Raw genomic sequence first — 12,154 nt, 5'->3', positions numbered from 1 at the left:
GAGGGAATTGAACATGGGTAGCCAGCTTAGGTGGGTGAACGCTCGTACTATTGGAGGAGCCACTTCTCTGTCGGATGGTGGATCATGCAGATGGCCATGCTAAATATTGAGGCTAGGTTCATAGCGTTCGTCGGCCATGACTTGCGTGAAGAAGAATTGCCACCGTGCTTGCGCATTCGAATGGGGAAAACGTCCGGCTGTAGAAATGCTACTAATGCAGGAGTGGACGAAGCCCTGGGCACATGGAGGCCTTTTGGCAAGGTTCAGGCAAAAAAGGCAATTGGATGCCTCATTGATGCAAACAGCACTGCACAATCAAGTAAGGTTTGGCAAGAGGGAGTAACGGAGAACTAGGCAATCTGAACATGTGCCCCTAACCCCGGCAGGGTCCAGCAAGCTTCCGGCAGGAGGGGGTAACGGTGAACTAGGCAGTTTGAACATGTGCCCCTAACCCCGGCAGGGTCTAGGAAGCTTCCGACATAGTGTAGCTTGCATGTGCCCTTGATGCAGATAACTCTAGTCTTGACGGATTGGCAATCGAAAACCTCTCCTGTATTCGATCTGTATCGATGCTTGTCTGGGAGGGTGTGAGGTGAGCAGGTGGAGTGGCTCTAGGAGCCCTAATGGTGAAATTGGTTATGGGTGGAAAGTTAAGTAATGGTGTGAAGAGGGGAAGATGATAAAAAACCTACAAACACTGATTGAACTTCTTTGTTTGAAAGGAAGGATGTTGCGTGCGGCTGCTCTGATCTCTACGGCTATGGCGAGCTCTACGGCTATGGCGATCGTCAAATCCTCTTCTTCCTCCTCTTAAGCTACCCCCCCCCCCCCTTTCGCTTTTCACCTTCTTCCCCATCGCCTTGCTCTTTTCTTTCCTCAAACTTTCTTCTCATTAGTTCCCTTCCTTGCTCCAAGAACCGCGCTTCCCACAACTCATTGCACTCGCGACGCCTTTTCGGTGCCTGATTCGACTCTAGGTTTTGCCCGCGGAAAATACTCTCTCCGTTCTTCCTTCTCGTTTGTTTAGGATGCGCATTTCTAGACATCGCGAGGCTGTCGGCCTCGCTCTAGGGTTTCAATCGGAGAATTTTCATGCAGGTTTGTTTGTCCGTTTGTCCATCTTCCAGTTTTCTGTGTCCGAATCGTAGTCCGACCGAGCAAGATTTCGTTTGCAGAGCTGGAATTTAGAGCGGGAGTCTCCCTCTCGTCGGAAGCAGTGCTATTGTTGTGTTGGAAGGTCCGTTTGTCGCAGCAAAATCGCAAGCTGCGAAAATGAGTCGACGGGAAACAGACCTCAGAGGACGCGATTTCCTCAGCAGAGGAAAGCCAGATATGGGGAGGGAGGCACGGTTCCCTCCTCCCTCTCGCAGAGATAGAGACAGCCGTGGGCGTGATGACCACCGCGACTCCCCGAGACGACGTGTTTCCAGATCACCAATCAGACCTCCGCGTGACCGCAATGATGCTGATTTACAGGGTTTCAGATCGAGGAGTCAAGATAACCGCAGACGCCGTTCAGTAGAGCTGCGCCCAGAGAGGGGCGGGACGCCAGTTAGAGAGCGTCGGGGCAGGTCCCCGCGAGGTTCAGGTCGAGCAACACCTCCAGCTCGATCTCCACGAAGTGCAAATCGAGGAACTGGTCAAGCAGCTGCAGCTGCAGCAGATTTTCCTGGAGATTTCGCTGTGAGGTACCCTACAGAGGCAATGCTGGCTAGCAGCAGGAATGAGACGTTCGGGAGACAGGTTCCTATGCCCTTCTCCTCGGCTCCTGGCGGGGGAAAAGCAATGGAAGAGATGCTTGGGAGTCAAGGTGGCCAAGCTTCTATTGCCAGTTACGATGGCATGCTGGTGTCTCGTTCAATGGTTCTGGAGGATGGCACCGTTCGAACATTTTACACTCTGCCTCCAGATCCCTCAATGGATTCTTTGCCTCCTCCAGCGGATGGTGGTTTGGGGGGCAAATTCTTACCCCCTTTTGTTGATCCAATTGTAAGATACGGTGCAGACCTTGCAGACCCCAGATACGGTCCGACTGATGGTTTTCGGGCAGGAGAAATGAGTAGAGGAGATTTCATTGCTATGCAAGATAGAAGATTGGCCGATGAAAAGATGCCTGGCCATAGTCAATTTGCTGCCGGAGATGGCCGTCTTCCTGCATGGCCCGAAAAGCTAGAATTTGAGCATCCCTCCGCAGCTCGAAGAGAGAGGCCTCCTAGTCCTCGGCAAGATGCCTTTGAAATGCGCTCTCAGAGGAGAGCCTCAAGGAGCCCCTTGCGTGATTCGATTCAGAGGTTCGGCAGAGAAGGGGCTCCTAACTCCTTGAATAGAGATGCTTATGGTCCGGAATTAGAGAGGTCTGCCAGAGCAATTGACATGCGACGAAGAGGACTACCAGATGAGCTTCCTTTTAGGGAGCGGCTTGGTAGTCCTCCACGCAGGAGCGGGCCTGTTGAAGACCCTCGAGCGCGACTGGGCACACAAAGAGGTGGCCCTTCTGTATACGACCGAGATGCTCCAGATAGCTACCCAAGGGAAATCATTTCTCCGAGAGATGGTAGATCAGGCCCTCCAAGGAGTTTTCGAATGGGTGGATTCATAGAAGGCCCAATGTATGAACAGAATAGACAGTTAAGAAGTCCTCCACGGGAGGCCCCAGAGCATCCCCGTGGTGAGTTTAGTTTGCAGAGAAGAGGACCAGACTATAGATCTGGCATGGAACCTTACTTGAGCCCCAGGAGAAGTGCACGTCTGAGTCCGCGGCATCAAAGGTCATTGACCCCTCCAAATTTAAGACAAGAAGCTCCATTGGGGTTTAATGAATCGGACAGGAGGGCCTGGAAGAGGAAATTCCCGGAACTAGCCCATGAATTTCACAAAGAGGGGAGACCTTTACGACCTGAGGAACCTGAATTCAAGAGGAGGGGAAGAGAGGTTGATCTGCACCCTGATGATGTTTTCTTTGATCAAAGGATTCCTGGGTGGGGAAGGCCTGATGGTTATTTTGAAAGAAGAGCTGAGAGGGAAGGAGATGAATTGGATCATGGAAATCATATCGGTCGCAGGCCATGGGCAGATAGAGGCGGATCTCCACCCTCAGCAAGGAGATTTCCGCCTTATCTGGAAGAGGACAGGAGGGGGATTATTTTTGATGATCGTGATGTTCCCCCACACTATGCTGGGAAACCATACAGGTTTCAGAAGGAAGGTGGTGCTTTTGTGGACAGAAATAGGCTGTGGCATGAGAACAATATGCAGCGTGAATTTATGCGGGAAGATGAAGAGCCAATTGTGCCTGATCTCCCAGAAGACTCCCCGGAATTCAAGCAGCAGGTTCACCGGGCGTATATGAAGTATGCAAAGGCCTTGAATGAAAATCCGGGACAGAGAAAGAGATACGAAGAACAAGGGAAAGCAGGGACACTGCTCTGTCTTGCATGTAGCAGGTGAGCATGCTGGCATTTCATCCAATTTCCCTTCCCTTTTTGAAGCGTTCTGTCTGTTTCGGATTTGTCTAAAAACATGGTTTTAACTGGAACATTTTTTTGCTTTATCCTGCTTTGCTGAAGTTTTTGTCAATGTAGCTTTGCCTGCTGCGTGGAAATTGCCTTGTTGCTTTTTAATCACACAGACTGAGAATTAATTAAAAACAAAGACAAGGAAGGAAAGGACAGGAAACGTGGGAGAAAAGATGACTTTAAAACTTACAGAAATCCATGCCATAGAAGAACATGAATTTGTCTTCTGCCCAAAAGAATCGACAGAGATAAGTAGCAAGGCCATGGCAATTGATCGAAAAATTGAAGTGGCTGATATGTTCTAGCCTGATCATGGGATATGTAGCCATCTCGATGATCGAGTTGAATGAAGCGCCTATTGAAAAGAGACTTGTCAAGAGAGATGAGAGAACTGCAGTTAGCAGAGGATGAACTTTTCATGGGCATGGAAATATCGTCATGAATGGTCAAAGAATAGGCGCTTACCAGAGCTACCTGCTTGAAAGCTTATTGCTGAAAGAAGCAGCTCCAGCAACAAGGGAAAAAATAGATTTTTTAAATATTTTGTGTGTATTAGATTTTATGGTGAGGCACCTTCCAGGATTCTCCTGCAATCGAACATTTTATATTCAAAGGGGCTCAGTGTTAATATTGGGGGTACCAAAATGTACCGCCAGAAATGATCTGGCAGGTGGTTGTCCTCCCCCCCCCCTCCCCCTTTATATTGAGTCGTAGAAAATTTTGGCCAGAAGACTGCTTGGTTATGAAGGAGGTCTATTTCGTCACACAGATTCTCAGCTTATTAGTTCCTGGCTAGCAGGACTCCTGAGGGTCCGGTTGTTCCCATTTGGAAAAGAGTGCCTTGTAGTATTCAGAATAGTGTCTCCAGATACTATGCCTATCATTTGCTAACGTAGGTGATATTGGATGGGAAGGCTTTCCCGTGCCACCTTTGGGTGCTCGGAATTCATCTATCTATTCAGGAGTGAATGGGGATTTGCCTTTATATGACTTTGAAAACTGAGTACCCCTCGGCTTCTGAGGCTAAAACCCTTTCTTTTCAACCTTGGGATACTCTTTCTTTTCTGATTTTGAAAAATCAGTTTTCTTACTTTCAGCACGTCCTGCATGCAAGGATAGTACCGTGGATGGATCTTGTAACGGCACAAGACTAGCTACTGAAGCTGAATGCATAAGGTCTTGAATGTTCTTTGCCCCCAAAGCATTCACTATTGCTTGGATCCTTGGACTGAGACCTGCTCTATACTTTCTCATTTGGGTTCCTTTGGAGGACTTTTTGAAAGGTGCAACTTGCAAATAAGCATCCCAAAACTTTTGGTTGTATACATCCACTGTATCTCTTGCATATGGATGCAAACTATCCCAATCTTGAAGAACATGATCTCTAAACTGTTTAGGCATAAAGTGCTGGTAGAAGGCTTTCTTGAAGTCCTTCCACCTTTTCGGGGCTGACCCATCTGTGGTCTGTGCACTCCACCATGCACTAGTTGTCGTTGTTCCTTTCACCTTTTTGAGGCTGACCCATCTGTGGTTTGTGCACTCCACCATGCACTAGCTGTCGCTGTGAAGTGCAAACTGACCATTCTTAACTTGGAGGATTTTGAAAACTTTTCTGTACGGAATGCAGCATCAAACTGCCTGATGGACTGCAATGCTTTGTCTGTATGACCATATTGTCCATTATAGGTCATAAACTTGACAGATTTACCTCCCTCTTTGAATTCCTTGGTCTCTCTGGAAGACTTACTCTTCCTAGACTTCTTGTGTTTCCTTCTTTTCCTGGACGGTTTATCTGATAAAGAAGAAGATATAGAAGTCGAGCTTGAGGTAGACGGTGAAGGACTTGGAGATCGGTGATGATGCCTCCATCTCTTCCTGCTATGAGACGGTCCCCTATGAGATCTCTCTTTCTCTGGCTGTTACACGAGAGTGTGCCTCTGGCATTGGCACATCATACGTTGTATTAGGCATAGCTTCTGTTTGAAACAAATGCTGAGCTGTTGGATCCCTTCTGAGATTTTCCATCTCTTGCGTACGAGTGCGTACCATCTGCTCAAATTCTTGCTGATTTTGCTGCACACTTCTTTGTCTTGGATGTGCATCCCTATCTTGTGAATCCCACTGGATAGGTGATTGAGCCATTTTCTTACAACTTGTCTGAGATCTGCAAGTTTCTCACACACATTGTGTATGCAATTGATGCACGCAACCTTTGCTTTTCAGAGAGAAAAATTACCTCAACAAGAGGTGTCTTGCATTCACAATCTATGCCAGTACCGGGCTGCCAACTCAAGGCATATACCCACAAGGTTGCCAAGGCATCAACAACTATATTGCCCCTTTTCTGGCTGCTGCAAAAAGCACCGAGTATGCATCTGATTCCCTTTTCCTGAGCACGAAGGCATGCATCCCTTTACTTGTGCAAATCTCTGATTTCTCTCTGATTTCTGCTTTTTCTGACAGTAAATACTCTCTCAGATAGGTGAAAACTGCTAGCAAAAACAGTCTCTGCAACTGTCTTTTTTTTTTTTTTTGGGACAGTAACGGGATGAAGTAACCGGCTGGTTACACTAATCAGAGTCCAGAGTAGTACTGTTCTTCTGGTCTGGTTAGAAGAACAGTCTAGTTGGTCTGTAACTAGACCACTGACTGAATTGAACTAGGCAGTCTGGTTACAGTGACCAGACTAGTCTGGTTGGGTCAACTAATTGGACCTTTGACCAGAGTCTAGCTAACCAGAGTTACACTAACCATGGGTTAGCCACATCATCTGCTGAGCTGTTTGCCACATGTATTGCCATGTCATCCACACGTGTGCCACGTCAGCACTTGCACATGCATGCCACCTGGCTGCCACATCAGCTCGCACGTGTGGCTGCCATGTCACTTGTGTGTTGTGAAGACTACCCTTGCCACGTGTCAGATCTGCCACATCAGCCTAAGGTGCAAACCTTGGTTGGGAAAATATGCGTAGGCAACGGAATTCTCTAGAGCTTCACGCATCGCGCCTTCACATCCGACGAGAAAAAAAAGAAACCTCCCATCAACTCAACGTAATCGGCCCAACTCATCTGTGTGATGAACCTTCCATCGAGCCACCGACTTGCACCATGTATGTCCGCATGAAAGCCTCGTCAATCGTTGCGCAGATGTATGATGGGACCACCCACACAATCCAAAAAAGGGTGCCCCATTTGCTCTTACGCCGCTTGAGGACCCCTTGTTTGACGCACCGTTCAGTTAAGCTATTCTCCAGCGCTCCGTCCACGTCATCGGGCCAATAGATCGCCATCATGCCTGCTCATGTCCATTGCATGAGAAGGTCTTACAAGTCCTATGCTACGCTATAATACAAGCATACCCCCGTTGGCTCTCCGTCTTGCTTGTCAGCCCGCTTCACGGACAATTGAAGACAACTCAAGCCTTCCAATTAGTAGACTTTGTCTTGGATCGTCAGCCTCTTAAGAAAGGGCTTGATCCTGAACTTTGATACCAATGGAATCCTCCTCGTAAAAGACAACATAAACATTCTCATTTCTCTCGCTCTCTCCCTCTCTCAATAGATACACTTGGGCCCGGGACAATCGTCAGGCTAGACCCCCCGGAGGTTTTTATTCATCAGCGAGAAAACTGAGTACAAGAGTTCAGCATGGAAGCTGTTCATTGTCAATTTCTACATTACTTTCCTAATTACATGCCACCAAGGGCAACTCGGGAGTCTTCGAAGCACTTGGTCACGCGAACCGCCTCCTAGACTCTTGTTAGGCTCCGTAGCGCTTAGGAAAATAACTCTTCCTAGTATCTGCAACAACTAATTAAAGCGCACCACCGTGGTACCCATTAATTGTTAGCGCTTTGCATGCAAATAACACACTGTGGTCTAATTCTAGTCACGGTGGGTGTCCCCACTGAACACATGTGCACACTTAACAAATATAAAAATTTATATTTATTCTTTGGTTGAGCGAAGCTAACGTCCTTGATCATAATTAAGGGGTTTTGACCAAGGGTCGAGGCGCCTTAATTATATTCAAGTCTCTCCAACCGAAGTTGGCACATCTTGGTTAACTGTAGTTAATCCTCTTGGCGCATACCAAGTCTTGTTGATCGAAGTCAACACTTTGACCGTAGTCAGCTCTGTGGTTCTCTAGTTAACCGCAGTTAACCCTCTTGGTAATAAACCAAGTCTCCTCGACCGAAGTTAGGTTTACTTGACCAGAGTCGAGTATCTTTGACCGTAGTCAATTCTTTGACCATTAAAAGAACTATTTGACCATAATTAACACAAATGGAAAACTCTTTCATTATGATCAAATAAATGGTCAATTGTACTTTGACTTAGGATATTTGCATTGTGGTGACTGAACGCTAAGAGACCCCCCAGGTCATAACGTCCAAATAACATACATACTGCTCCCTGAGCTAGCGGGAAGAACTCCTCATGGCTCGAGGTCCTGCCTGAAACTTTGCCTCGGTGAAAGACTCCCTTTCCATTGCACCTGTTTGGCAAGTACCACTACCACGAACAAGTAAGCAATCCTTCAGATGGATCCAGAAATCTTGTTGGTAGCGCATCATGCCACATGCTACTTGAAGGCCGGAGTATGGGTCGTAGCGGTTGTAACACGATCGTATTGGTTATTGGTTCCGTGATTGTGCCTTTGAGGATATTGCCACCAATAATTACCTTTCTGCTTCCCGATTCTCAGCTGTTAGTTGCTTTCGTCCTTTTTGCTCAGCGACCAAAGCCTCAGGGTGGCTCTCGTAGGTATGATATACAAATCTCTTCTCTTAGTCAAGCACCATCGGGACCAGTTCCTCCCAGGTCAACACATTCATCCTTCCACTTGTTATCAAGGATGAATAGAAGGTACATAACCGGGACAATAGAGTTATGGCTATGTCCTCGGATGATATTTGCTTCCTTGCTTGGACGATATCGTGTTGAAGTTATGTAACTTGTTGATGTGCTGGGAGCATTGATGAAGACTTCTTGGGATCCGATAATCTCCTTTGGACTTCTAGGGAAACCCTCTTCATGGGAGAGGTTTGATTATCTAGGGACGCCAAGTGAAACTAAGGGAGATAAATGACTTACCCTTGCATTGACACGGACCTAGAGCTGAGACACTCGTGTTCCAGGATGCCAAGGTTGGACGCAAGGGGATCAGGTGTGCAACTCCCATCATAATGAAGTCCGCCATATCATGGATACTCTCACAACCTATCCTAGGCTCACACTAGGCAGGCACACCCACAAGCAAGGCCCTCTCTCTGCTACAGTCACCAGTGACATCAGGAACCCCCTCTCATGTCCAGGATAGAACACTGGCGCGAGGGAGCTGGGTGTGCCGTTGGAACAATTGGAGGAGTCCATCGTGTGATACTCCATCGCTGAAGACCACCACAGGTGCTGTCGAAGAAGCCCCTTCTTGGCATGAAGTGCCTCAACACTTGAGGAGTACATTTAAGGAAGACAAATGACTTACCCTTGCATTGACATGGACCCAAAGTTGAGACACTCCTTTTGTTCTAGGATGCGAAGGTTGGATGCAAGGGGATCAGGCGTGGCAACTCCCACCCTAATGAAGTCCGCTAGATCATGGATATTCACATAGCCTCACATTGGGCGGGCACACCCACAAGGAAGGCCCTCTCTCTCTAAAGGCATCAGGAGTTGTTGACCTCCGATACCCACTCTCGGCTCCTGGATAGAATACTGTTGCGAGGGAGTTAGGTGTGCCGCGGGAACAATTGGAGGAGTCCATCTTGTGATACTCCATCGTTGAGATCGCCATAGGTGCTGTCGAAGAATCCCCTTCTTGGCATGAACACTTGAAACGTGGTACTGTTGCTCAAACCAAGCCATAGGTGTTAGAATACACTCCTCTGGTCCGGTACCTGAACAATAAGTCATTTGGTGCAACAATCCAATTGCCGGTACTCGTACATCACTCCAGCATAAGGGAACTGAAACAATAATCCAATTGATACTACCCACGGTGCAAGGTTTGCTTTCCTACATGGGCACATGTATGTCAGAGTTATAGAGGCCCCTTTGAAGCTCCTTCTCAGGTCCAAACTGGTACACTCATGCTAGGCTGATGAACAATAGTGCTCCAATGGGCATCTAGCATTTCATAAGGCTCAATCAACTGTGTCTGGATTCCCGCACTAGCAATCTTCTAACCCATCCGGATCTCCAGGAGCTCATCAAATTTTCTTTGCATTAGAACACTGTGAGATCCCCTCTGGATTTGCCAAGTCATAACGTCCAACCAAAATACATACTGGTAACATATTGCCACCTGAGTTAGCGGGAACAACTCCTTGTGGCTTGATGTCTTGCCTAAAAGCTTGCCTCGGTGAAAGACACCCTTCCCATTGCACGTGTTTGGCAAGTATCGTTGCCACAAACAAGCAAGCAATCCTTCGGATGGATTGAGAAAGCCTGATGGCAGTGCATCGTACCGCATGCTACTAGAAGGCCATAGTATGCGTCGTAGCGGCTATAACACGGTCTTGTTAGTTACTGGTTTCGTGACTGTTCCTTTGAGGATATTGCCACCAATAATGACCTTTCTGCCCACATTGGTTACACGTATGTGACACCTTGAGTGCTTCCCGATTCTCAGTTGTTAGTTGCTTCCATCCTTTTTGCTCAGCTACCAAAGCCTCAGGTTGACTCTCATAGGTATGATCTACAAATCTCTCCTCCTAGTCAAGCACCATTGAGACGCGTTCGTCCCAGGTCAACACATTAATTCTTCCACTTGTTATCAAGGATGAATAGAAGGTACATAACTGAGTTATGGCTGTCCTCGGACGATATTTGCTTCTCTGCCTGGAGGATCTCTCGGTGAAGTTCTTGTAACTTGCTGATGTGCTCCCGTATTGATGAAGACTTCTTGGAGTCCAACCATCTCGTTTGGACTTCTAGGGAAACCCTCTTCATGGAAGAGGTTCGATTATATAGGGACGCGAAGTGCTTCTAGATATTCTTAGCCACTGTCGTGTGCTTCACGTGATTAATCACTTGAGGAGTATTGTTAAGGAAGATAAATGACTTACCCTTGCATTGAAACGGACCAAGAGCTGAGAGAGGTCTCGGCCTCCTTCTGTTCTAGGATGCCAAGGTTGAACGCAAGGGGATCAAGCAACTCCCACCATAAGGAAGTCCGCCAGATCATACGACTGTAACACAGACTCCATCATTACCCGACAAACTCCGTCATTGAGTCCATCCAATTGACGTCGATCAGGAATGTGGGCAAAACTGGAATTTTTGTCTTATTCTCTGCCATCTCGGACAAAGTCGCTTGGAGGTGGACCAACCCATAGCCCTAGGGCCGACTGCTACTGCTAGGGGGCCGACCCCCTCAGCCCTCTATAAGGGCTGGCAAACAGCCCTACAGGGGGCTGGTCCCTGCCTCAAGGGCTGACTGCAACTGACCACCCTCCTGCCCCATATAGAGGCTGCATCTACATGGAGGGCTGACCCCCCTGCCTATGACCTGACCTACAGGCCTCGGTGGCCGACCTCTACCTCATAGAGGCTGGTGTCCTCACGGAGGCCACACTGGCACCCAAGGCTGACCAGCATGAGGCGCACCACCATAGTGGTCCCCATCTGGTCCTGAGCCTCCACATGGGCAGATCTGGCCTACACTACTCTACCCTCATAGGGGGCGGGACACCCACAACATGGGACCTCTCTCAACCTATCCTAGCCTCACACTGGGCGGGTCCACCCACAAGCAAGGCCGTCTTTGTTGACTCCAGCATGACCAATTGGCACCTCATAGAGGCCTGAAATGACTCGAGATAGAACCAAAAAGGGGATGAGGAAGCCCTCGAAATTGTTTGTTTTGTTTTGTTTTTGGGTGCAAGTGGGAGTACGGTTAGGTACACTAACCCGTGAAGGCTACTCATGTCAGTCCCTTGATTAGAGGAAGGGATAGTTCCATTTCTAGGGTAGTTGCTTGTTGGCAGCCTTGGCTGACCTGACAGTTCGCGGCGCTCCGTTCTGCAAAGGTGGCAAGGAATGGTGGTGCTCCGTTCTACGTGAGTCTGCAATGAGCAGCGAGGGGCTTGGAAATCCTTCATCCGGTTGGAGATGGAGATTGCATTGCTATTGTTTTACTACAGAGATTTAACAGCCCTCCCTCCCCTCCTCATCTTGTACTATGTCGTCATTGAGCTGCAAGGATCTTGGAAATCCTTCGCCCCGTTGGACATGGCAAATAAGCTATGGTTGAGGCTTGAAACCTCTCAGTGCTTTCTTCAAAAGGGGGGGTGTTTGGAGAAAGATTGCATTGCTTAACATTGCGCATTATATCTTTACTACAGAGATTTGAACCCCCCCTGCCCCTCTCTTATCCAAGCTCTTTATTACAATGAGATACCAGATCAATGTGTTGAAGTAAATCTCATCAACACCTTCCAAACATGAGACCAAACTGAGGACTCAGACTATAGCATGAACTATGTAAAAGACATGAATTGAAGCTCACGGCTGAGCAGTAAGTCTTTAAACAGTGTCTCAAGAGATAACCTAGCTAGGGGTACTCAAGACTCCAATCCTGAGGAAAGATGCCTGCACAATTACCATTGCTTCCACACATCAGTAACACTAAGCC

At 47.8% G+C, this 12,154-nt stretch overlaps 1 protein-coding gene across 3 annotated transcripts in view; it reads left to right on the top strand.

The window, feature by feature from the left end:
• Positions 1-725: 725 nt before the first annotated feature.
• The window catches only part of LOC147881047 (uncharacterized), a 43,807-nt gene continuing 32,378 nt past the window's right edge, over positions 726-12,154 (top strand). The window contains exons 1-2 of one of the 3 annotated variants that reach the window (XM_087402254.1): positions 726-977; positions 1,176-3,443. In XM_087402254.1, coding sequence (XP_087258380.1) covers positions 1,273-3,443 — 2,171 coding nt within the window. In that variant the 5' untranslated portion in view covers positions 726-977; positions 1,176-1,272. The other 2 variants (XM_087402255.1, XM_087402253.1) reach the window with 2 other exon arrangements.

Source organism: Dipteris shenzhenensis, chromosome 31, assembly GCF_047967505.1.
Source record: "Dipteris shenzhenensis isolate YYH24624 ecotype China chromosome 31, Dip_SZ_1.0, whole genome shotgun sequence".
In the NCBI taxonomy this organism is placed as follows: domain Eukaryota; kingdom Viridiplantae; phylum Streptophyta; class Polypodiopsida; order Gleicheniales; family Dipteridaceae; genus Dipteris; species Dipteris shenzhenensis.
The sequence above is the reverse complement of the archived record's forward strand: the minus strand, read 5'-3'. Positions and strand labels throughout refer to the sequence as shown.